At 39.5% G+C, this 27612-nt stretch overlaps 1 protein-coding gene across 6 annotated transcripts in view; it reads right to left on the bottom strand.

Moving 5' to 3' along the window:
- IFT88 (intraflagellar transport 88) overlaps positions 1–14959 on the bottom strand; it is a 240607-nt gene extending 225648 nt beyond the window's left edge. For 5 of the 6 annotated variants that reach the window (XM_049867325.1, XM_049867329.1, XM_049867328.1 and 2 more), the window contains exons 1-3: positions 14789–14959; positions 6647–6742; positions 2751–2813 (exon numbers count right to left, since the gene is read on the bottom strand). In XM_049867325.1, the coding sequence (XP_049723282.1) occupies positions 2751–2813; positions 6647–6736 (153 nt within the window). In that variant the 5' untranslated portion in view covers positions 6737–6742; positions 14789–14959. Of the gene's footprint in view, positions 1–2750; positions 2814–6025; positions 6183–6646; positions 6743–14788 lie in introns of those variants that run through there. The other variant, XM_049867331.1, reaches the window with a different exon arrangement.
- Between the last annotated feature and the right edge of the window lie 12653 nt (positions 14960–27612).

Here is a 27612-nt window from a genome sequence, read left to right as displayed (position 1 = left end):
AATGAGTCACGGACCTAAATATAAAACCAAAAACTATAAAGATCATAGAAGGAAAAATAGGGTCAATGCTAGAGGCCCTAATACACGTCATTAACAAGATACCAGCCATAACTAACAATACACAAATGTCAGAAGATAAGCTAGATACCTGGGATCTTCTAAACATTAAACACAGGCTCATCAAAAGACTTCACCAAAAAAGTAAAAAGAAAACCTACACACTGGGAGAAAAATTTTGGCTATGACAAATTCAACAAAGGTCCAATACCTCTACAACAAAAAGAGAGATAACCCAATTAAAAAATGGGCAAAGGTGTCACACGAATAGACATATGTACTCCCATGTTCACTGCAGCACTGTTCGTGATAGCAAAAAGATGGAAACAACCTAGATTCCCATCAACAGATGAATGGATAAACAATCTACTGTACATACACACAATGGAGTATTACTCAACAATAAGGAAAAATGATGAATCTCTGAAGCATCTCATAACATGGATGAATATGGACGGCATTATGCTGAGTGAAATAAGTCAACCACAAAAAGACAAATACTGTATGAGACCACTACTGTAAAAACTCATGAAAACGTTTTCACATAAAAAGAAACAATCTTTGATGGTTACAAGGGAGATGAAGGGTGGGGATGGAAAAACACTAAATAGATAATAGATGAGTGATAATTCTGGTAAAGGGTAAGACAGTACACAATACTGGAAAAGGCAGCACAACTTATACAAGGCAAGGTCATGGAACCTCCATAGACACATTCAAATTCTCTGAGGGACGGAACTGCTGGGCTGAGGGCTCTGGGGACCATGGTCTCAGGCAACATCTAGCTCACATGGCATAACACAGTTTATAAAGAAAATGTTCTACATTCTACTTCGGTAAGTAGCTGCTGGGGTCTTACAAGCTTGTGAGCAGCCATCTATGATACTCCACTGCTCTCATCCCATCTGGAACAATGGAGAATGAAGAAAACCAAAGTCACAAGGGAAAGGTTAGTCCAAAGACAGAGACTGTAGAAACCTCAAGAGTATGGCCCCCAGGCAACCTTTGAGTTTAGTAATGAAGTCACTCCTAAGGTTCACCCTTTAATCAAAGGTTAGACAGGCCCATAAACAAGAACAAATGGACACACCACCCCAGGGGCAAGGACGAGAAGGCAGGAAGGGACAGGAAAGCTGGTAATGGGGAACCTAAGTTCAAGAAGGGGAGAGTGTTGACACGTAGTGGGGTTGGCAACCAATGTCACAAAATACATATATCAATTGTTTAATGAGAAGCTAGTTTGCTCTGTAAACCTTCACCTATTGTACGAAAATAAAATATCAGAAAAGACTAGAACTGTCATATGACTCAGTAATCCCAGTTCTAGGTATACACTCAGAAGTGCAGGCAGGACTGCAAACGGAAACTTGTATGCCAATGCTCACTGCAGCACTTTTCAGCCAAAATGTGGAAACAACCGAAATGAATGCATAAATAAAATGTGGTATACAGTACATATACAATGGAATATTATGCAGCTGTAAAGAGAAGTGAAGTTCTGATACATGCTACAACATGGATGAACCTCAAAAACCTTATGCTGAGTGAAGTCAGTCAGTCACAAAAGGATCTCATGTATACGAAACATGCAAATATAAAGAAACCAAGTATTATTGATGGTTATCAGGGGTGGTGCAAAAAAAAAAAAAACAAACTCGTTGCTGTTGAGTAGATCCCAATTCATAGCAACCCTGTCATGGGTTGAATTGTGTCTCTCAAAAAATATGTGTCAACTTGGTTAGGCCATGATTCCCAGTACTGTGTGGTTGTCCTCCATTTTGTGACTGTAATTTTATGTTGAGAGGATTAGGGTGGGGTTGTAACACCACCCTGGCTCAGGTCACCTCCCTGATCCAATGTAAAGGGATTTTCCCTGGGGGGTGGTCTGCCCCCTTTTATCTGTCAAGAGATAAGAGGAAAGGAAAAGGGAAGCAAGCAGAGAGTTGGGGACCTCATACCACCAAGAAAGCAGCATAAGGAGCAAAGCGTGTCCTTTGGACAGAGGGTCCCTGTGCCTCAGAAGCTCCTTGACCAGTGGAAGATTGAGGACAAGGACCTCCCTCCACCATGTGGCTGAGAAACTCCTTTACCAGGGGAAGATTGAGGACAAGGGCCTTCCTCTAGAGCCAACACAGAGAAAGTCTTCCCCTGGAGCCGACACCCTGAATTTGGACTTGTGACCTACTAGGCTGTGAAAAAATAAATTTCTCTTTGTTAAAGCCATCCATTTGTGGTATTTCTGTTATAGCAGCACTAGATGACTGACACAGAGCCTGTAAGAGAAAGCAGAACTCCCCCATAGGTTTTCAAGGAGCAGCTGGTGGATTCGAACTGCCCACCTTTTGGTTAGCAGGCCAGCTCTTAACCACTGCACCACCAGGGCTCCTCAGGGGTAGTAGGGAGGCATTGAGTTTATATTAATGGTGGTGGAATATTTTGGAAAAGTATATTGATAATGGTGCCATAACATGAAAAATATAATCAACATTACTGAATTACAAATGTGGAAGCTGCTACAGTGGTGAATGTTTTGGTATGTGTATTTTCACCAGACACACACAACACACAATTAGAAAGACAATTTTTAAAAAATGTTTTAGATAAACCTGTTCTAATGCCTTATGTAAATAATATTTACATTTGCAGGAGCATGAAGAAATTCTTCCATTCAAAATACTTTAAAATTCACTTACTGGAGGTCTTCTGCCATGACTAGTTCTCACAGCTTGCTGAAAAGCTGTATCATTCTCCAATTCCTAAAATGAAAAGGCAAACTTAACATTCAACAGGAAGTGGGAATTGGAAAAAATGTAAGCCCTGTTAGGCATTCAAGATCCTGGATAATTTAATCTTACCCCATCTGTTCACATCTGGGTAGGAGCTCAAGGGCTTCTGTCCTCAAATCTTCTCCCCTTTAGTCTACCCAAGATATGAAAGCTCCTTCCTCCTCTAGGAAGAGAAGCACTGATAATGTTAGCCAATTTTAAGGACATTTTACTAGCCAGTGTCGAAATGGGTCTGTCATCATGCCCAGTTAAAAGATAAAGTACACAAGGACATGACCTTTCTTCTTTTTCTTTCTTCAAAGTGGCTATGACTAGATCTCAATATCTCCCTCCCTCTCCCTTTTAGGAAAGGGTCATTAGTCAAGGGCAGGACAGAAATGTTCTCGGGTTTCTTGGACAAAATGGCATTTTTACACTCTCTCGAATTTACCCACCTGAATCTTCTAACCAGCCTTGATTTCCTACTACTTATTGCCCAACACAAACTCTTATGTCTTAGTCATCCAGTGCTATAACAAAAATACCAAAAGTGGGTGGCTTTAACAAAGGGAAATATATTCTCTCACAGTCTAAGAGGCCAGAAGTCCAAATTCAGGGTGCAAGCTCCAGGTAAAGGCTTTCTCTCTCTATCAGCTCTGGGGGAAGGTCCTTGTCATCAAACTTCCCCGATCAGGGAGCTTCTCGGCACAGGGACTCGGGTCCAAAGGACGTGCTATTCTCCTGGCTCCTGTTTCTTGGTGATATGTGGTCCCCTCGTCTCTGCTTGCTTCTCTCTTTTATATCTCAAAAGAGACTGGCTCAAGACAGGATCCAATCTTGTAGATTGAGTCCTGTCTCATTAACATAACTGCCACTAAATGCATCTCGTCAACATCATAGAAACAAGGTTTACATCACATAGGAAAATCACATCAGATGACAAAATGGTGGACAATCACACAATACTGGGAATCATGGCCTAGCCAAATGGATACACATATTTTGGGAGAATACAATTTAATCCATGACACCTTGGATCCTTCATATACTTTATGCTCAATTCTCATACCTTCCTCTCTGATTTACCTGAACCTACTTTCCACAAAAATATACATGCTGATTATTAAAAATACAAACAACACATAAAAATTGAGTAGTTAGCTAATCAAGTAACTTCTAAAACATCTACAGATAATTAAAACAAAATGTTTATAGAACCAGAATGTAAGTACGATGCACTTTAAAATAGGACTTTAATACATTTAAGTGTTCTTGTTTTTTATTTAAATCATCTTTATAACATTTCCTAACAGCTACATAAAATTAAATAAGTACATAATTCTCAGCCAGCCACAGAAACTGAGAAACTTTCATACACAGTATAAAGCCAAAAGCAAACTTTAGCTAGATTCTTTAGATAATTATACTTCCGTTTTGGCAGATCTTTTGGTTGAAGTGTTCTAATATTCCTGAAGTACTGATAAAACCTTATTTAATCCGCTCAAAAAATTTTAACTAAATGACAAACTAAAAAGAATTGTCAGCAAATTCACCATTTACAAGAACCAAACCGATATAATTTCTCTCTTCCTTGTGATGTGATTAACGATATGCAGAACACATGAATATCTACTAAACTTACTGTTCTTCTAATTAAAAGAAAACTATGGATAAAACAAATATTTTTTATAAAACAAATATTTTTATCTTACTGTTAATTTTACTTCAAATTAAATAATAAAGTCACATTATTATGACGTAACTGAAGAGTTCGGAAGTTTCTCTGGTGCTTTGAAAATAATCATATTATTCATGATTTATTAATTCATCTTCTGGGCATCTATCCAAGGAAATATTTGCCCAAAATACAAAAAATTATGTATGCATAGTTATTCATTGCAATGTTATTTACAACAGCAGAAAACTGGAAATATTCTGTGATGAGAAAATGGTTTTAATTAACCATATATATTTGTATAATGCAGTCATTAAAATTAATTATTTAAATTTTTAATACCATGAGTACTGCTTATGGTGTGGTCGAATGCAAAGAAGCAAATAGAAAAGTAAATGCTAGTTCTATTCCAGATAAATTGAGAGAAAACCATGATGGGATCATGGGTAATTTTGTTTTATAACAAAGAGTATGCATTACTTCTGTGACTGGGAAAAGGGGAGGTTTCAATGGTTTCCAAACCTTATACTAACTTAAAAAAATGCTTACATTGTAATGTATATTTTTAAAACATAGACACTACAATCATATCTATGTATTTGTGTCATTTGCACATTCAAAAAATGAGGGAAACATCTGAGTATATTAAAAGACAAAGGAATACAGCAAAACGTTCGGCAATACATCCAATAAAAGTTATCTTTGGGTAAAAGAGTTTATGTTATTTTATATTATTTTTCTCTGATTTTCTGTATTTTTGAAACTATCTGTAATGATTTTCAAGTTGTTTATAATGACCAATATTTCCCAGATTTTTCTTTCACATAGAATAAGTGACTCTTCCCTTGTTTTCTTTCCGGTTTTACATTTTACTTCAGAAGGGGAAAAATTTACTCCACATAAACTATTTTAAAAATTACTAAAAGCTATATATAAAACTCTAGAATAAAATATTTCCTCAATTAAAGTCCTATAAATGCTAATATTTGATTCTCACATCCTAGCAAGTAAATTAACACCTGCATTCTTCTCCCTTATTTTTTCTCCCTATACTATAATTCAAGATACTTTTATAAAGAGTTTTTAGTTTTGTTTTTTACAATTTGGAAGCTGCAATCCTCATAAGGGATGCAAATAGATTTAAAACACTGAAATTTGTCTTATTAACAATTTCGCCACTGAACATTACTATACCACTAAATATTAAAAAAAAAATATTAAGCAGATATATATCTTTGGCATAAATGGACTTGTGAAAAGAAAAAGCAGGTTACAAAACAGGACACACAGCATAATCTCATTTTATTCAAAGACATATAGAGCTATAGGATGTATGTATATCTATGTATGGAAATGTTTAGAGGTAGGCACTGTAAGTTAATGGTTTTCTCTGAGTGAAGAGAGTTTCCATGATTTTAATTTTTCTTTAGACTTACCTCTATTTCCTAATTTTTCTATAAAATATTCATATAATAGAAGAAAAAATAACTACGTAACTTCAAATTTACAGCATTAAAAAAAAACAAACCTATTTCAGGTACTGTGATGATGAAGATTGTGTGTCAACTTGGCTGGGCCATGATTCTCAGTGGTTTGGCAGTTATGTAATTACGTAGTCATCTTCCATGATGAGATCTGATGTGATCAGCCAATCAGTTGTCAGGGGAGTTTACTCAGGGTCTGGCCTGCATCCAAAATATATATGGACATTCTGGCGAAGTTCACTTACTTCCTCTGGACCCTGCATCCAGCTCGTCATCATCTGACCTCCAGTTCTTGGGACCTGAGCCAGCAGCCTACAATCTTACCCACTGATCTTTGGTTCGTCAGCCCCTACTGTTACATGGGTCAGGAGATGCCTCCAGCCTGACGTCTGACCCACTGGCTTGGGACTTGCCAGCTTCTATAATCATGTGAGCCATTTCCTCAAGATAAATCTTTCTCTCTCTCTCTCTACATATATATACGCTTCACCGGTTTTGCTTCTCTAGTGAACTCAGCCTAAGACAGGCACCTTCAGGTGATCTAAGTCTTTTATACATTTATATAGCTAGCGCTGAAGAATACAAGTGTATAGCTCCACTTAGTTTCCATGACTACTTTCTTGATCTTTCCTCCTGTGCAATTTTTGTTCTCAGTGGAAATTTACCTCAGTATCATAGGTTGGATTGTAGTCATTGTAACCAGAATAAAGATCATCTTCATCTGTCTCTGGAGCCAGGTGCACATTTTGCATCATTTACACCTACAAAAAATTGGCAGTGTAAGTATGTTCTTGGCATATGAAATCATTCTTAACTCCAAGTACAATTATTTAACATCCTGTACTATCAGGTTCGCTCTAGCCAATCTTGCTCACAGTGCCAATTATACATACCAGTCCAGGGAAACTAAGGCCGCCCACCTCTGACACCAAATATGTGGTGGCTAATAAATCCTATTCGACACAGCAGCTGTGTCCAGTGGAAATCTCAGCTTCCTTTCCCTCATCAGTTCAGAGATTCCAGTCTTTCCACACAGCCCATCTCTCTCACCCCCTACCACCAGGGCTGCGTCAGGGGGTACTGGCTGCAAGCTCCAGAATCCCTTGTGACTCCCTCCACTTCAGACCATTCAATCCTTTCTCTCTCTCATCCTCAGACACCCCGGGCTGCATCAGCAGAGACCAGCTGCAAGCCCAGGAGTCCACATAACTGTCTTCACTTCACACCACCAGGCTTCCCTTGCTCCTTTGGGTCTCATAATTCGCTGGAATGGTCCAGGAGTTCACAGGAGACACCATACCTATGATAACACTTTAATATAACAAGAAAGGATAAAATGAAGAGATGCATTGGGTGAGGCCCAGGAGGAGTTCCCCATGCAGAGCCTATATGTCCCAAAGAGGATGCACTACCCTCCTGTGAGTAGATGTTCACTCTCTCCAACCCAGAAGCTCTCTGAGCCCATCTTCCAAAGCCTTTACTGGCCTCACCACGTGGTCATGATAAATTACATTATGCCTTATGAGGCTAAGTCAGTATCAGGCCCCCAGGTGAGCCTCTGTCCTCAAGGCTCTCAGGAATTACAAGCAAAAGGTCAAATTGCTGTCTATGCCTCACACACCCTTTTTGGTCACACTTACCTATACATAGTTTCCACAGTTGTTATAAAAAAAAAAAAAAGGAAGAGTGATAGGCACTACAGTTGACTGTCCTTATTTTCAAGGAGCTTAGTACCAAGTACAGAAGAAAGACATGTAATAATCAATTAATATTCAAGGCAGAAACCACAATGGGATATCACTACAAACTCACCAGAATAGCTTAAAGATTTACAGTACCAAATGTTAGCAAGTATATAGAACATACATTGTTAGTGGGAGTATAAAATGGTACAACTTTGGAAAAAGATCTGACCATAAAATTAACATATACTTGTTACGATCCAGTAATTTCATTCCTAAGTGATCTACCCAAGAGAAATGAAAACATATGACTACAAAAAGATTTGTACACAAATTTTCATAGAAGCTTTACTCACAACAGCCAAAAATTAGAAACAGATCAAGTGTTCATCAATAGGATCAATAAGCAAAATGTGGTATATTTATACAGTTAAGAAAAAATACTAATAAATAAAACAGTAGTAAAATACTAATAAAAAAGATTTTTATTGCTGATATAGGTAACAATATGAAATTACGCTGAGTAAACTTACATAAAAGAGTACATTCTACATTAGTTCATATATATGAAATTCTAAAATAGGCAAACTAATCTATGATAAGAACAATCAGAACAGTGGTTGATTCTTGGGGGTGGAAGGCAGGGACTTAACGGAAAATGACATGAGGGAATTTTCTCAGGTGATGGTAACGTTCTCCATCTTTAGAGGGGTTTGTGTTACACAGGCACACACATTTGTGAAAACCGAACAGGCTGTGCTCCTCTTGTAAATTTTAACTCAAAAGAAAAAAAACTGGAAACAAACACTGAACTCTAATTAATATGCTTGATGAAGTATTTAATAGAAAGTATAATGATATCTTTAATTTCATTTTAAATATATAAAATACAAGATGGACTGACAGATAAAGAAATGAAAAAATGGACAGGTATGTGATAACGCAAATACAGTAAGAATGTTAATGGTAGAATCTAGGTAACAGGCATGATGTGCACTGTAAAATTCTTCCACCTTTGCTATGCATTTGAAATTTTTCATAATAAAATGTGGAGAAAATGCGAGACAGAATATATTGTAAAGCAAAGTTTAATAGAAACATGAGCCAAATATAATAACTAAGAAATTCGAATGGAAGAGATCCATATTTGTGCCCATTCCAAAGAAAAGTGATCAAATAGAACGAGGAAATTATCAAGCAGTGTCATTAACATCACATGCTAGCAAAAATTTTGTTGAAGATAATTTAAAAACAACTACAGCCATACAGGGAATGGCCAAAATTCAAGATGGATTCAGAAGAGGATGTGGAACAAGGGATATCACTGCTGGTGTCAGATGGATCTTGGCTGAATGCAGAGAATACCAGAAAGATGTCTACCTGTGTTTTATCGATTATGTGAAGGCATTCGACTCTGCGCATCATAACAAATTATGGATAACATTATGAAGAATGAGAATTCCAGAACACTTAATTGTGCTCATGTGGAACCTGTGCATGAACCAAGAGGCAGTCACTCAAACCAAATAAGGAGACACTGTGGTTTAAAATCAGAAAAGTGTGCCGCAAAGTTGTATCCTTTCACTTTACTTATTTAATCTGTATGCTGAACAAATAATCCAAGAACTAGTCTATATGATGAAGAACAGGGCATCAGGATTGGAGAAGGAGTCATTAACAACCAGCGATATTCAGATGATACAACCTTGCTTAACAAAGTGGTTTGAAGCAATTACTGATAAAGGTCAAAGACTACAATAAGTAACACCACAATAAATGGAGAAAATATCGAAGTTGTCAAGGATTTCATTTTACTTGGATCCACAATCAATACCCATGGAAGCAGCAGTTAAGAAATCAAATGACATATAGCACTGGGCAGATCTCCAAAAGCCCTCTTTTAAAGTGTTAAAAATCAAAGACGTCACTTTGATGACTAAGGTGAACCTGACCCATATGCATGGGAAACCTGGTCACTGAAAAAGGTCAAAAGAGAGTCGATGCATCTGAATTGTGGTGTTGACAAAGAGTAATGAGTGAACAAATCTGTCTCGGAAAAAAGACAGCCACAATGTTCCTCAGAAGCAAGGACTTAGTCTTGCTGCTTCTGGACATATCATCAGAAAAGACCAATCACTAGAAAAGGGCATCTGTTTGATAGAGTAAAGGGTCAGTGAAAATGAGGAAAACCCTTCATACGACGGATTGGAATGGTGGCTGCAACAACAGGCTCAAACATACCAAAGACTGTAAGGATGGTGCAGGACTGGGCAATGTTTCATCCTGTTATACATAAGGTCACCATGAGTCAGAGTGGACTTGGTGGCAAGTAATGACAACAACAGGGAATCGGGAAAGGCTTCACAGAAAAAGTAGCATTCAAATCAAGTCAACATGTTAGGCAAGTTTTTGGAAAGGGATACTTACCCCCAAAATTTAGATCTTCTATTGAACTATTTCACCTGTTTTAAAATAGTTTCTTTGGAGTTTATACAATTTTAAGTGTTCCAGTAATTTCAGCCTAATCTTATTGCTCAGAATAATACCAAATTATATGGTTTCTTATAACTTTTTATTATTAATTTCTTTATTGAGATATAATTCACATACCATAAAGTTCACCTTTATAAACTGTGCAATTCAATGCTTTTTAGTATATCCAGTGTTGTGCAACCATCACCATCATTAATTTTAGAACGTTGTCATCACCCCAAAAAGAAACCACATTCCCTTAACAGCCACTTCTCATTTCCTCCTAACCCCCACAGCCCTAGGCAACCACCGATCTACTTTCTGCCTTTATGGATTTGCCTATTGTGGACTCTATACAATGAAATCATACACTGTGTGGCCTTCTGTGTCTGGCTTCTTTCATCCAGCATAATGTTTTCAAGGTTCATCCATGTTGTAGCATATGAGTACTTCATTTCTTTCTTTTTAACAGCTTTATTGAGATATAATTCACATGTTATTCACCCATTTAAAGTGAACAATGAAATGAGTTTTAGTATACTCACAGATGTGCAACTATCACTACAATCAATTATAGAATATTTTTATCATATAATTCATTTCTCCATACTCTTTAGCTATCACTCCCTATCCTCCACATCCACCCTCAGCCCTAGGTAACCAGTAATCTACTTTATATCTCTATAAATTTGCATATTCTGCACATCTCATATAAACGGAAGCACATAATACATGGTCTTTAATGGCTGGCCGTTTTCACTCAGCATGTTTTCAAGATTCATTAACATTGTAGCATGTATCAGTACTTTATCCCTTTTATGGAAATAATATTACATTTTAAACCTATGCCACATTTTGTTTATCCATTCATCCATCTACTGATGGACATCTGGATTGTTTCTATTTTTTGGCTATTATGAATAACGCTCCTGTGAACATTTGTGTACAAGTTTTTACGTGGACATATTTTTGTTTCTCTTGGACATAAACCTAGGAGTGGAACAGCTAGGTCAAATGGGAACACTACGCTTAAATTTATGAGAAACTGCCATACTGTCTTCCAAAACGGCTGTAAAATTTTACATTCCCACTAGCAGTGTATAGGGGTTCTAATTTCTCCACATCCTTGTCAACACTTGTTATTATCTGACTTTGATTACAGCCACCCTAGTGTGTTTAAAGTGGTATCCTACTGTGGTGTTAATCTGCATTTGCCTTCATGACTCACAATATTGAGCATCTTTTCATATGCTTATCGAGTATCGATGGATCTCTGGAGAAATGTTTATTGAGAGCCTTTGCTCGTTTTTTAGCTGGGTCTTATGTCCTTTTATTGTTGAGCAGTAGAATTCTTTATACATTCTGAATACCAGACCTTTATCAGATACATGATTTACAAATATTTTCCGTTATGAAGGCAGTCCTTTCACTTTGATAGTGTCCTTTGAAGTACAAAAGTTTTAAAATTTACGATGTCCAATTTATCCATTTTTTCTTTGGTTACTTGAGCTTTTGGTGTTGTATCTAAGAAATCATGGCCTAATCCAAAGAAGATTTACACTTGGGTTTTCTTCTAAGAGTTTTATAGTTTTAGATCTTACATTTAGGTCTTTAATCCATTTTGAGTTAATTTCTCAATAATTTCTGAAGATGAAAATTCACTACTATAAAATCAACTGTCAAAAGACAATTCATCCCACAATACCTTCAAAATGGTATTAAAAGTAACTAGTGGAAGATAAAGTACTTTAACTCAAAAGCTTTAGGTCAGATAATGCCAACCAGCTGTTCTCAAACTTTAGTGTGTATCAGATTCCTAAGGGCATGTTAAAATAGATTGCTGCCCCCCCTTTCTGACTGAGGAAATCTACTATGGGGGATATCACCACCCCTCCACCTCTTACAATGTGCATTTCTAAACAAGTTCCAAGGTGATGCTGATTCTGCTGGTTTGGAAGCCATGCTAAAAACCAGTCAGCCGTCCATACCTGCAGGTTCTGCATCCTTGGATTCAACCAACCACGGATTGAAAATATCCAAAAAAGAAAAAAACGGTAAAAACAAAGTTCCAAAAGACCAAAACTTGAATTTGCTGCATGCTGAACGCTATGCTAAATCCACAGGAATGGAGTAATGTGTAAGCATACTCTGCTGTAACCTCCCATCATTTCACAGATCCTCAGCCGTTGTTTGAGCATTGTCTGCCTTGCATCTCATTCATTCTCTACTTGTGTTGTGTGCACTCTTTGTTTCTGTGAAAAAATGGCTCCTAAAAAGCAATGAAATGGTCAAAGCAATCCCTCAAAGGCTAAATGTGAGGGGGTTGAGTGGGAGGAAGGAGTTTAAGGCTAGTAAGGCATGGCTGGCTACCTATGTAAAGTGCTACAGCCTCGAGAACTTAAAGATTACTGGAGAATTGGCATCAGTTGATGCCAAGGCATCATCAGTGTTCCCAAAAGAGCTGAATATACTCATAGAAGAGAAAGGCTTACTTCCAGGGCAAGTCTTCAATTGTGATGAACTATTTACAAAGCATTAGTATTAAGACAGAGGTCCCCAGGCTGTGGAAAGTTCCACTGCCTCAAGGAGCTTGCTTGGCATGCCCCATAGCTTTACATTAAATCCTGGTTCCCCTCTCCTTAACTACTGCCCAAAACTAGAGGTAATTGGGGGAAACCAGTTTAAGCACAATGTTGACATTCAGGATAACCTTTCAGCTCATTAAATACCTCATACATAGTAACTTCCTCACACCAGGTGGAATTTATCCACCATTTTCTCAACCCACAATGCATGAAGTTATATGTAAACCCCGCTCAGCTTACATAGTATCATTAAGAATGTTGTTGACATAACTTGTATGAACTTGCTACTTGTAAACCCCTTAAAAGTAACATTCTCCCTAGCCCTCGATAAGCAGTCTTGGCATCAGCACTGCCTACTATTCCCTTCCTTACACAATGAAATAAAGGTACCTTTCTACTCTCCCGCCCTGGTCTCGTTTATTGGCTGAGACAAGTCATGCTGAGCAGACCCTGGAGTTTCCACCTAGCAACAGCATTAGGTACTGTAAGTTATCTAGAGATGATCTGAAGTATATGGGAGGATGTGTGTAGGTTATACGCAAATGCCATGCCATTTTATATAAAACACCTGACCAACTGCAGGGGCCCTGGAACCAATCCCACGCAGATAAGGCTGAATGACTGTACTATGCTAAACAAAATCTTCCCGAATATAAGCCCTATTTAAGTCAGCTTAGCTTATACACAAAGTCATAAAAATGTGCAACTTTTATAACTAGAGAACCAACTGAAAAAAATTTAGACTTGGAAGAGTCTTTAGTTGAAGAGACATCTTATTGAACGTGCTTATTTTAAATTTGTGGAAACAAAGGCCATGAAAGGTGAAGTGAATTACCCATGGCTAACAGCTATGAGGGAAACCCTGGTGCCGTAGTGGTTAAGAGTTCGGCTGATAACCAAAAAGTCGGCAGTTCGTATCCACCAGGAGCTCCTTAGAAACCCTATGGGGCAGCTTTACTTTGTCCTATAGGGTTGCTATTGAGTCAGAATTGACTTCACAACAACGGGTTCACAGCTATGAGTGACAGAACAAATACTACAATTCAAGTGGTCCTGGATTGTCCAAGCTATTTCAAAAGCACTTTCAACACACAACAGGCTTTTATGTTAAGATAATCTGGAGATGATGCCACCTCATTGCTTGTAAAACCTTTTTTAAGTGTTGATTTCTTTTTTTATGACTACGATGGACAGTCTATTTCTAAGATGCCTAGTGTAGCCCACAACCAGAAAATTAGCTTTGTAAATGAAAAAATGGAATTCTAGGTCTGGGGAAAAAAGTGCTTCGAATCTTCGTAATATTTTATCTTTGCGAGATGTACACACTTTATGCGTTGTTAGGTAATTTTACATTTCACTCCTGACTAAACCTTTCACGAGCAAATTCAAAAGCTTTACAGTACAACACAAAAACTAAAGAGTCCTGTTCAACGCAAAATTCAAGTGGTGGTCAAATGGTTAGATTTTTTTGAATTTGTTAACTATGTGACTTGGAATAGTCATCTCGGCAGATTAAAACTGCCTGCCCCTGTTAAAAGAGTAATAAAAACTCGTGACCACTGGAAACAAACGTTTGGAAATCAACACTGGCGTTTCAGAGTTGACAAATGTAGGCACCTAAAGCAGAAATGTGACGGAACCACACATCCCACGGCTTGTCCCCCGTCTCCCCCGCCTCCCCCCCTCCGCCTCCGCATCCCCCCCCACCCCGCCCCGCCCCGAATGGGCGTCGGTGGTACCGGAGGGGCGGGCTGCGGGGGCGAGGGGCGGGCTGCGGGGGCGAGGGGCGGGCTGCGGGGGCGAGGGGCGGGCTGCGGGGGCGAGGGGCGGGCTGCGGGGGCGAGGGGCGGGCGGGGCCTCCAAAGCCTAGTGGGCCCGCGCAGCCAAGGAACTGCACCACAAGGCGGAGCCGCCGGAAAATCCGGGGGGAGCGGGGTCGGCGTTCCAGACTCAATCTGCCAAAAGGGCGCGAGCCAGAATCGGCCTTCTACTCGGGTCGGAGCATCTTCGCCCGCGCCGGCGAAGGGACGCTCGGAAGTACTCTCTGCCCACCCAGCCTTTTTCCTACCTCACGTTGAGGGGAATGGGGGTGACCACGCGTAAAGCCCAAGGAAGACGCGGCCTTTGTGCGAATCTACTACGCCTCCGTCTTCTCAGGCCAGACCGCTGCGCCCGGAGCCGTTACCAAGAGCGGGATCCAGGGAAGCCGTTCCCACACTCCTCCGCGCGGAGGGGCGGTGCCGGGCGCGCCCCGCGGGGGTGGGGGCAGGACAGGCGGTCTCGAGGGGGCGGGGCGTGGGACGGCGAGCTGCTCGGGGGAGCGGTGCAGGGCTGGTGACCCTGGAGGGCGGTGGACGGCCCTCTAGGGGGCGAGGGGCTCGGGGGGTGGAAAGGGAAAAGAAGGGAGCGGGCCGCCTGTGTGTGGAGAGGCGGAGCGAAGGAAACCAAGCTCTCATAAATCCTGATGACACCAGCCAGAAAGCAGATTACCAAAGGATGACACTTGGGTGTCTGTAAAATATCTCCTGTAGCCACCACACTAATTTTGGGAGCCTAGGAAACTCTGTAATCACTGTCACCGTACAAGATTATTCTCAGATGATACCTGTCTGAGAAGTCTCGCCTCTTCTTCTTCTCTCCTGTGGGCAATGTGATCCCATACCACCTGTGCACACTTTCATTCTTGCTCTTAATGTATGCTTTATGCTCTCCGCACTGGACAGGGCCTTAAGATCCTGTGACCCTAGTACCTTGCAAGTGTTTTCTTCTATTCAGTTGAGTGATTCAGAGTTTGACATACGTAACTAATGTTGTAATGATGCACTAAGCAATCTATAATCATTTTTTATTGCGCCAGTTGCACTGGTCTCTTCCAAAGGGATGCAAAACCCTGCTGGCTCCCATAGCCTTCGTCTCTCTTCTTCTTTGTTCTCTTGAGAAACGGCCTTCACCCTGCAAGATGAGAGCTGGGAAGGCTGCCAGGCACTTTTTTTTTTTTTCTAATTTTTATTGTGCTTTAAGTGAAAGTTTACAAATCAACTCAGTCTTTCACACAAAAACCCATATATACCTTGCTACATACTCCCAATGACTCTCTACCTAATGAGACAGCCTGCTCTCTCCTTTCACTGTCTCTTTTTCGTGTCCATTTCGCCAGCTTCTAACCCCCTCCACCCTATCATCTCCCCTCCAGGCAGGAGATGCCAACATAGTCTCAAGTGTCCACCTGATCCAAGAAGCTCACTCCTCACCAGCATCCCTCTCCTATCCATTGTCCAGTCCAATCCATGTCTGCAGAGATGGCTTCAGGAATGGCTCCTGTCCTGGGCCAACAGAAGGTCTGGGGAACATGACTACCGGGGTCCTTCTAGTCTCAGTCAGACCATTAAGTCTGGTCGTTTTATGAGAATTTGTGGTCTGCATCCCACTGCTCTCCTGCTCCCTCAGGGGTTCTCTATTGTGTTCCCTGTCAGGGCAGTCATTGGTTGTAGCTGGGCACCACTAGTTCTTCTGGTGTCAGGATGATGTAGTCACTGGTTCATGTGGCCCTTTCTGTCTCTTGGGCACATAATCGCCTTGTGTCCTTGGTGTTCTTCATTCTCCTTTGATCCAGCTGGGTTGAGACCTATTGATGCATCTTAGATGGCTGCTTCCTAGCGTTTAAAACCGGACACCACTCTTCAAAGTGGGATGCAGAATGTTTTAATAGATTTTATTAGGCCAGTTGACTTAGATGTCCCCTGAAACCATGGTCACCAGACCCCTGCCCCTTCTACGCTGGCTTTCGAAGCATTCAGTTTATTCAGGAAACTTCTTTGCTTTTGGTTTAGTCCAATTGTGCTGACCTCCCCTGTATTGCGTGCTGTCTGTCCCTTCTTCTAAAGTAGTTCTTATCTACTAATTAGCGAATGCCCCTCTCTCCTTCCCCCTCCCCCCTCTCGTAACCACAAAAGAATGTTTTCTTCTCAGTTAAAACTATTTCTCAAGTTCTTATAGTAGTGGCCTTATCCAAATTTGTCCTTTTGCAACCAACTGATTTCACTCAGCATAATCCCTTCCAGGTTCCTCCATGGTATGAAATGTTTCACAGATTCCTCACTCTTCTTTATCGATGTGTAGTATTCCATTGTGTGAATATACCATAATTTATTTATCCATTCATCCATTGATAGGCACCTTGGTTGCTTCCATCTTTTTCCTATTGTAAACAGTGCTGCAATAAACATGGGTGTGCATATATCCGTTCGTGTAAAGGCTCTTATTTCTCTAAGATATATTACAAGGACTGGGATTGCTGGATTGTATGGTAGTTCTATTTCTGGCTTTTTAAGGAAGCGCCAAATCGATTTCCAAAGTGGTTGTACCATTTGACATTCCCACCAGCGGTGTAGAAGTGTTCCAATCTCTCCACATCCTCTCCAACATTTATTATTTTGTGTTTTTTGGATTAATGCCAGCCTTGTTGGAGTGAGATAAAATCTCGTTATAGTTTTGATCTGCATTCCTCTAATGGCTAATGATCGTGAACATTTCCTCATATATCTGTTAACTACCTGAATATCTTCTTTAGTGAAGTGTCTATTCATATCTTTTGCCCATTTTTTAATCAGGTTATGTGTCTCTTTGCAGTTGAGTTTTTGCAGTATCAAGTAGATTTTAGAGATCAGGCGCTGATCAGAAATGTCATAGCTAAAAATTTTTCCCAGTCTGTAGGTAGTCTTTTTACTCTTTTGGTGAAGTCTTTGGATGAGCATAGGTGTTTGATTTTTAGGAGCTCCCAGTTATCTAGTTTTTCTTCTACATTCTTTATACTGTTTTGTAGACCGTTTAGGCCATGTATTAGGGCTCTTAATGCTGTCCCTATTTTTTCTTCCATGATCTTTATCGTTTTAGATTTTATATTTAGGTCTTTGATCCCTTTTGAGCTCATCTTTGTGCATGAAGTGAGGTATGGGTCTTGTTTCATTTTTTTGCAGATGGATATCCAGTTATCCTGGCACTATTCGTTAAAAAAGACTGTCTTTTCCCCGTTTAACTGTTTTGAAGCCTTGGGCAAATATTAACTGCTCATATGTGGATGGATTTATGTCTGGGTTCTCAATTCTGTTCCATTGGTCTATGTATCTGTTGTTGTACCAGTACCAGGCTGTTTTGACTACTGTGGTGGTACAATAGGTTCTAAAATCAGGTAGAGTAAGGCCTCCCACTTTGTTCTTCTTTTTCAGTAATGCCTTATTCATCCGGGGCCTCTTTCCCTTCCATATGAAGCTGGTGATTTGTTTCTCCATCTCATTAAAGAATGTGGTTGGGATTTGGATCAGAATTGCATTAAATGTATAGATTGCTTTTGGTAGAATAGATATTTTTACAATGTTAAGTCTTCCTATCCACAAGCAAGGTATGTTCTTCCACTTATGTAAGTCTCTTTTGGTTTCTTGCGGAAGTGTACTGTAGTTTTCTTTGTAAAAGTCTTTTACATCTCCGGTAAGATTTATTCCTAAGTATTTTATCTTCTTGGGGGTTACCTTAAATGGCATTGATTTGGTGATTTCCTCTTTGATGTTCTTTTTGTTGGTGTAGAGGAATCCAACTGATTTTTGTATGTTTATCTTGTATCCTGATACTCCACTGAACTCTTCTATTGGTTTTAGTAGTTTTCTGGAGGATTCCTTAGGGTTTTCTGTGTATAAGATCATGTCATCTACAAATAGAGATACTTTTACGTCTTCCTTGCCAATCTGGATGCTCTTTATTTCTTTTTCTAGCCTAATTGCTCTAGCTAGGACTTCCAGCACATTGTTGAATAAGAGTGGTAATAAAGGGTATCCTTGTCTGGTTCCTGATCTCAGTGGGAATGTTTTCAGGCTCTCTCCATTTAGGGTGATGTTGGCTGTTGGCTTTGTATAATTGCCCTTTATTATGTTGAGGAATTTTCCTTCTATTCCTATTTTGCTGATAGTTTTTACCATGAATGAGCGTTGAATTTTGTGAAATGCCTTTTCTGCATCATTTGATAAAATCATGTGATTTTTGTCTTTTGTTTTACTTATGTGGTGGATTACATTCATTGTTTTTGTAATGTTGAACCATCCTTGCATACCTGGTATGAATCCCACTTGGTCATGGTGAATTATTTTTTTGATATGTTGTTGAATTCTACTGGCTAGATTTTTGTCGAGGATTTTTGCATCTACGTTCATGAGGGATATAGGTGTATAATTTTCTTTTCTTGTGGTGTCTTTACCTACTTTTGGTATCAGGGATATGGTGGCTTCATAGAATGAGTTTCGGAGTATTCCATCCTTTTCTATGCTCTGAAATACCTTTAGTAGTAGTGCTGTTAACTCTTCTCTGAAAGATTGGTAGAACTCTGCAGAGAAGCCGTCTGGAACAGAGCTTTTTTGGGGGGAGTTTTTTGATTACCTTTTCAATTCCTTATTTCGTTACGGGTCTATTTAGTTGTTCTACCTCTGTTTCTGTTAGTTTAGGTAGTGTGTTCCTAGGAATTCATCCATTTCCTCTAGGTTTTCAAATTTGTCTGAGTCTAGTTTTTCATAGTAACCTTATATGATTCTTTTAATTTCAGTTGGGTCTGTTGTAATATCGCCCATCTTATTTCGTATTCGGGTTATTTGCTTCCTCTCCTGTTTTTCTTTTGTCAGTTTGTCCAGTGGTTTATCAATTTTGTTGATTTTTTTCAAAAAAACAACTTTTGGTCTTGTTAATTCTTTCCATTGTTTTTCTGTTTTCTATTTCATTTAGTTCAGCTCTAATTTTTATTATTTGTTTTCTTCTGGTGCCTGTGGGTTTCTTTTGTTGCTCTCTTTCTATTTGTTCAAGTTGTAGGGATAATTCTTTGATTTTGGCCCCTTTTTCTTTTTTGATGTGTGCATTTATTGAAATAAATTGGCATCTGAGCATCACTTTTACTGTGTCCCAAAGGTTCTGATAGGAAGTATTTTCATTCTCATTGGATTCTCTGAATTTCTTTATCCATCCTTAATGTCTTCTATAATCCAGTCTTTTGTGAGCAGGATATTGTTCAGTTTCCAAGTATTTGATTTCTTTTCCCTGCTTTTTCTGTTATTGATTCCCAATTTTATGGCCTTATGGTCAGAGAAGATGCTTTGTAATATTTCAGTGTTTTGGATTCTGCTAAGGCTAGCTTTATGACCTAATATGTGGTCTATTCTAGAGAATGTTCCACGTGCACTAGAAAAGAAAGTATACTTGGTTGCTGTTGGGTGGAGTGTTCTGTATATGTCTACGAGGTCAAGTTGGTTGATTGTGGCATTTAGATCTATTGAGCTTCTTTCTGGATGTCCTGTCCTTCACCGAAAGTGGGGCGTTGAAGTCTCCTACTATTATTGTGGAGCTGTCTGTCTCACTTTTCAATGCTGATAGAGTTTGTATTATGTATCTTGCAGCCCTGTCACTGGGTGCATAAATATTTAATATGGTTATGTCTTCTTGGTGTATTGTCCCTTTAATCATTATATAACATTCTTTCTTATCGTTTCTGATGAATTTAACTTTAAAGTCTATTTTGTCAGAAATTAATATTGCCACTCCTGCTCTTTTTTGATTGTTGTTTCTTGATATATTTTTTCCATCCTTTGAGTTTTAGTTTGTTTATGTCTCTAAGGTGTGTCTCTTGTAAGCAGCATGTAGACGGATCTTGTTTTTTAATCCATTATGCCACTTTCTGTCTCTTTATTGGTGCATTTAGTCCATTTACATTCAGGGTAATTATGGATAGGTATGAATTTAGTGCTATCATTTTCATGTCTTTTTTTGTGCTTTGACAGTTTCTTTTTGCCACTTGATTTTATGTGCTGAGTAGATTTTCTTTATATATTGTCCTTTCCTTATATTTGTTGTTGTCGATTTTGTTTCTGCTGTGTCTGTTTTTTTGCTTGTATTTTATTTTGATGAGTAGGATAGTTTGTCTCCTCTGTGGTTACCTTATTATTTACCCCTATTTTTCTAAACTTAAAACTAACTTTTATTTCTTTGTATCCTGTGTCTTCCTCTCCATATGGAAGGTGTAGGATTACATTTCTTGGTCCCTCTTTTATTATTTTAATGTCATGTTCTTTTATATAATAACGTCACTGTCACCCTGTTTTGGGCTTTTTTTTTATAATCTTGCTTTGTTTTTTTGGATTTCCCTGTCGAGGTTGACTTCTAGTTGCTCTGCCCATTGTTCTAGTCTTGGGTTGATACCTGATATTATTGATTTTCTAACCAAAGAACTCCCTTCAGTATTTCTTGTAGTTTTGGTTTGTTTTTTACGAATTCCCTCAACTTGTGTTTATCTGGAAATGTCTTAATTTCACCTTCATATTTAAGAGACAGTTTTGCTGGATATATGATTCTTGGCAGGCAATTTTTTTCCTTCAATTTTTTAAATATGTCATCCCATTGCCTTCTTGCCTCCATGGTTTCTGCTGAGTAGTCCGAGCTTCTTCTTATTGGCTCTCCTTTGTAGGTGAATTTTCTTTTATCCCTCACGGCTCTTATAATTCTCTCTTTATCTTTGGTTTTGGCAAGTTTGATTTTAATATGTCTTGGTGACTTTCTTTTAACATCTACCTTATGTGGAGTTCAAGGAGCATCTTGAATAGATATCTTCTCATCTTTCACCATATCAGGGAAGTTTTCTGCCAACAAATATTCAACAATTTTCTCTGTATTTTCTGTTATCCCTCCCTGTTCTGGGACTCCAATCACTTGTAGGTTATTTCTCTTGATACAGTCCCACATGATTCTTAAGGTTTCTTCATTTTTTTTAATTCTATTATCTGATTTTTCTTCAGATATATTAGTGCCAAGTGATTTATCTTTGAGTTCAGAAATTCTAGCTTCTACTTGCTCAGTTCTGCTCCTCTGACTTTCTAGTGAGTTGTCTAATTTTGTCATTTTATTGTTAATCTTCTGAATTTTTGATTGCTGTCTGTCTATGGATTTTTCCAGCTTATTAAACTTTTCATTATGTTCCTGAATAATCTTTCTAATTTCTTCACTTGCTTTATCTATGTGTCCCTTGGCTTGTTCTGCGTATTGCCTCATTTCATTCCTGAAGTCTTGAAGGGTTCTGTATATGAAACTTTTGTATTGTGCATCTGGTAATTCTAGGAATGCACTTACATCTAGAAGATCCCTGGATTCTTTGTTTTGAGAGCCTGTTGAGGTGATCATGGTCTGTTTCTTTACGTGACTTGATATTGACTGCTGTCTCCGAGCCATCTATAAGTTATTGTATTATTTTATGCTTGCTTACTTTTTCATAGGTGCTTGCTTTGTTTTGTTTTGGTGTACCCCTATGGGTTGCTTGAGTGAGCTAGCATGATTATTTTCACGTTTGGAGCTCTGGTGTCCTGTCCCCAGCTGGCTAGAGCTGTTATCAGGTGTATCAGTCTTGAAGTCCATTCAGTTTTCTTGTATGAATTCAGCTCAGGTTTCCAGGTACCTGATCATCAAGTGTGTGGTACAGGCTCTGTCCTAAAGTCTTAGACGGGCAGCGGTGATTGGCGTACATACCGGTATCTGATTGCAGCAGGGGGTCACGCTCTGAACACAGTTGGGGGCTGAGAACCGACCCCCAAGTGTCTCTGAGGAAAATGCATCTCTGTTCCCTAGAGCGTGCTGGTGGGTTGGTTCTGCAGAGGGACCATGGGCACCCAAAGTTTTTGGTTGTAAGGACTGGGAGGTACCAGTTATCTTTGGACCCCTGTCACGGGTGGCTGGGTAACCTGAGTGGAGCTACCAGTCCTTAGGTCCCTGATATGGGTAGGTGAGGACCTTGTTTAATAGGCAAAGCAATGTCAAATGCCAATCACCCACCTCTCCACCGCACCGCTGAAATGGTTGGAGTTTGCCAACAAGGGCCTATTCTCCTGCAATAGGCCCACACAGGTCCATGCAGAAGGGAAAGGTACTCAAGGTCCACGGACAGTTTATGTCTGGACAGGAGCTGCTTCTGTCCTGAGCTCCCCCGGTTAATGGAGCTAGGAAATTATCTTTTTCCCCCAGTTGCAAATTTTTTCCTTCCCCAAGGCTGGGAGCATGGCTGTAGTTGCTCACTAGGTTCTATCTCAGGCCCAGGTATTCAGCCGCTGAAGCCGGCTTGGGGGTGGGGGGGGGTGCGGTAAAATATACGCAAGTACTTAGCTTTTGCCGAGAGCGCCATTCTCAGGTTCCAGAGTTGTGAGTAGCCTGTGTGGCTGGCTGCTTCTCCGTGAGGAAACCGCAGCTGAACACTAGTACCAGCCTGCCGCCTCCGCTCCAGGAATGGTGCCTGAGGGGTCCCCACGGTTCAGGTCCAGTAACTCCTCTCCACTTCTGAGCAGTCTCTTCCTCCCCCTTCCTCTCAGTTCATTGTCTAAGCTTGCCTTTGATGCTCAGGGCTCCCAGCTTGTCATAAATATACTCATTTCACTTGTTTTTTCTGGTCTTTGTTGTAAAGAGGGCTCGCCGGAAGCTTCTGTCTATTCCGCCACCTTGGCTCCGCCTCCTGTCTGGCACTTTGATCTGCAACTTTTTTTCTTGCTCCTTATGTCAGTCAGAGTGGATTTGGCAGCCCAGTTCCACTAGCTGAGAGATTCTTATATAAGTTTTTTCAGCCTGTTACAAACATAAAGATTAGAGTCCAGACGTCTGACATGCATATCTTTAGTCTAATAAAGAGTTTCTTGCAGTTGTTTTGTAATGTATACAACCATCTGTGGGTTGCATGCTTAAAAACATTAGGTAATCCTTGCCAAAATGATACATAAACTGTGCTGTAAAAATTGCTTTTTGTGATTCCATAGAGGCAGCCTGTGTTACTGCTGGGTCTCTGTTGATGTATACATCTCACGAATAAACTTTCTTACTCTTTCTGACTTGGAGTATGTTTCATTGGCTTGACTGCTCCAGGGCACGGACCGCAATCAGGTAACAGTCAGGAACTGAAACTTTGTGTCCCAAGCACCTAGAACCTGATTCAGAACCCGTTGCTGTAGAGTTGATTCTGACTCTTAACAACCTTATAGGACACAGTAGAACTGCCCCATAGGATTTCTAAGGAGCAAACAACCCTATAGGACAGAGTAGAACTGCCCCATAGGGTTTCTAAGGAGCAAACAACCCTATAGGACAGAGTAGAACTGCCCCATAGGGCTTCTAAGGAGCGGCTGGTGGATTCCAACTGAGGATCTTTTGGTTAGCAGCCAAGCTCTTAACCAGTACCCACCAGGGCTCCACCCTGCTTCACAGTAAAGTTTAGTAAGTACCAGATGCTTAACGAATGGGGAATTAAATTCATAATTGCTTAATTTCTTATTAAATTTTGTCTTTAATTTTAAAAAGTAAATTTTATGAGGGAGGGCAGGGCAAGAGTCTAAAGAGATCAGTAATTAATGAGTTTTAAAAATTAAGTATCTATTTGGAGACAATTTTTCCATGCGTTCTCTAGGTTTCTGTATTGTGAGCAGAAGCACTGACAGCCTTTGTTCTGAACTAGGCTTTCTGGATGTTTGTATGGCAAACAGCCTTGAAAGATGTAGTTGTCTCCCTCCAGAGCAATGGGTTGGTTGGTTGCTGTCCTATATGATAAAAATCATGTCTCCCTCCAGGGCAAATCTTGGGAATGTTTATTTGCAGTCCGTTATAAAAGATTGGGGTTTCCACAACTTGGAGTTCCTCAGCAGTGACACAAACCCATTGCATATACAGCATCCACCTGGACAACCCCATGGGATTTACTGGGAAAAAGGATGGAAGGGAGTATAAAGCTCAGGCTGCTTACTGGGCTGTAAATAAATAAAGTCCTTTGTCTCTGACCCAGGTGTTTTTTTTCCAGCATTTGTGAAATCCTTATGCTAACTTGTTAGTTTGCTAGTAGGGTAAAATTTCACACAGTTCTGGATAATACCTAGCTACAGTGCCCAGGAGAAAGCAAATGCTCAATAAATATTTCTTGAATTACACAGTGGGCACTCTACAGCACTTTTTTCAAGTTACTGCACTTCAGCATATAGAGACAGTTATTGTCATCTCCTTAGGTCTTAGGGTATAAATCTCCAGTTCCCTCCATTTTTAAAAATGTACACACATTCAATTTCCTTTCAACTTGTTTGCTCATTAAGCATAATACCTTGCGATGTATACGAGATTTTCTCCTTTGACAATACATAATACATATAGAGATGGGGATAAATGGGAAGTAAGCATCAAGCATGAATCCCAGGTTTGGCATGAGCAATGGGGTAAAATCTGCCGTTCGTTAATATGGCGAACACTAGAGTTTTAGCTGAGAATATAAGTTTAGTTTTGAAGATAATGAGTTTCACATGCCATCTTAGGCTGGGTTCTCTAGGGAAACAAAACCTATAAAGCCTATAAATATATAGAGAGAGATTTATATCAAGGAAGTGGCTCACATGGTTGTAGAGGCTGGACAGTCCCAAGTCTGTGGGTCAGGCTGGAGGCTTCTCCTGATTCACATAGCCACAGGAGTGGCGAACCCAAGATCAGCAAGTCAGACAGCAGGGCTCTTGTGCACAGCCTGTAAAGACCAACGAATCCCAAGATTGGCAGGCAAGATGGCAGGTAAGCTGCTAGCTCAAGTCCCAAGAACCAGAAGTCGGATGAACAAGGAGCCAGCTGCAGAATTCAGAGGGCACAAAACCCCACAAACCTTGCCATAAATTCCACCTATATTGAGTGCAGGCCACAATCCCAAGGAAACTCCCTTTCAACTGATTGGCTACTCACAGCAGATCCCATTATGGAAGTGATCACATTATATTAAAATATCATCATGGAAGTGATCACATCATCACATGACTGCCAAACTACATCATAACTAGCATCATAGAGGTAGGATTTACAACACATAGGAAAATCACATCAGATGACAAAATGGTGGATAATCACACAATACTGGGAATCATGGACTAGCCAAGGTGACACACATTTTTGGGGGACACAATTCAATCTGTAACAGTTCCCATTCAACAATTTTTAAACAAATTGTTCAGTGACATTTGTTACATTTTCACAATCTGTGAACATTCTCAATATTTTTGTTCTGGTTGTTCAATTTCCATTAATCTTTTGTTCCCTGCCTCCTTATATTCTCATCTTTGTTATAAAGTAATTGTTGACCATTTGGTCTCATATAGATGATTTTTTAAAGAAGCACTCACTGGCGATATTCTTTATTTTGTGAGCCAGTTTGCTATTTAGATAAAAGGTGACTTGAGGCTACCTTTGGTTCAAGGTTTAAAGAGTATGCCAGGGCAATAGTCTTGAGGAGTCCTCTAGTCTCAGCCAGTCTAGTATGTCTTTCTTTTTTTTTTTTCTTTTAGGAACTTTAGGTTCTGTTCCACATTTTTCCTTGCATTCTATCAGGGTCCATCTATTGCGGCCCTGATCAGAACGGTAGGTAGTGGTAGCTGGGCACCATCTAATTCTTCTGGTCTCAAGATAGATGATGCCATGGTTCACGTGGGCTATTAGTCCTGTAGACTAGTTTCTTCTTTGAGTCTTTTGTTTCCATTTTTCTCTTCTGCTGTGGATGAGTAGAGACCAATAACTGTATCTTAGATGGCCACTCACAAGTTTTTAAGACACCAAATGCTACTCACCAAACTAGGATGTAAAACATAAACTTTATGAACTATATTATGCCAATTGACCAAGATATCCCACCAGATTATCGTCCTAATCCTTCAAACCCAAGAAACTAATCCTGCAAGGTGTTTGGTTATGTCAAAGAAGTATCTGTAACCGTGCCTCCTATGTACTTTATTATATACATAAACATATGTGTATACATTCAAATACATGCATATACATATGCATACACCTATATAACCAAACGAAAACCAAACCCATTGCCGTTGAATATACACACATATGTACTCACATATACACATCTGTACACATATATGTCTACATACATACATATATACCTGCACATATATTTTTGGTTGTTGTTGCTACTGTTTCAAAATTACATATGCCATAGGAGTTACCAAAAGATCTTTTTTTCTTGTATACATTTTAGTGATGTCGTTTACCTTTGTCAAGCTGTGCACACTTCACCCTTATTTGGTGTTGCCTTTTTCCCATTACCAAAAATAACCACTGCCTACTATCTATTTATGCCTATTCCAAAGAAAGGTGATCCAACCAAATGCAGAAATTATTGAACAATGCCATTAATGAACACAAGTAAAATTTTGCTGAAGATAACTTGAAAGTGGTTGCAGCAATATATTGACAGGGAACTGCCAGAAATTCAAACATGATTCAGAAGAGGATGTGGAACCAGGGATATCATTGCTCATGTCAGATGGATATTGGCTGAAAGAGTAGAATACCAGAAAGATGATTACCTGTGTTTTATCTACTATGCAAAGGCATTCGACTATGTGGATCATAACAAATTACGGATAACATTGCTTAGATGGGAATTCCAGAACTCTTACTTGTGCTCATGAGGAACCTGTACATAGATCAAGAGCAGTCTTTGAACAGAACAAGGGGCTACTGTGTGGTTTAAAGTCAGGAAAGGTCTGCATCAGGGTTGTATCCTTTCACCATACTTATTCAATCTGTATACTGAACAAATAATCCGTGAAGCTGGAATATATGAAGAAGGGCACGGCATCAGTATTGGAGGAGGACCCATTAACAACCTGCGTTATGCATATGATTCACCCTTGCTTGCTGAAAGCGAAGAGGACTTGACGTACTTACTGATGAAGATCAAAGACTACAGCCTTCGGCATGGATTACACCTCAACATAAAGAAAACAAAAATTCTAACAACTGGATCAATAAACAGCATTATGACAAACAGAGAACAGACTGAAGTTATAAAGGATGTCATTTTGCTTG

This window comes from Elephas maximus, chromosome 23 (genome assembly GCF_024166365.1).
Source record: "Elephas maximus indicus isolate mEleMax1 chromosome 23, mEleMax1 primary haplotype, whole genome shotgun sequence".
Lineage (NCBI taxonomy): Eukaryota > Metazoa > Chordata > Mammalia > Proboscidea > Elephantidae > Elephas > Elephas maximus.
This window is presented reverse-complemented; position numbering and strand designations above follow the sequence as displayed.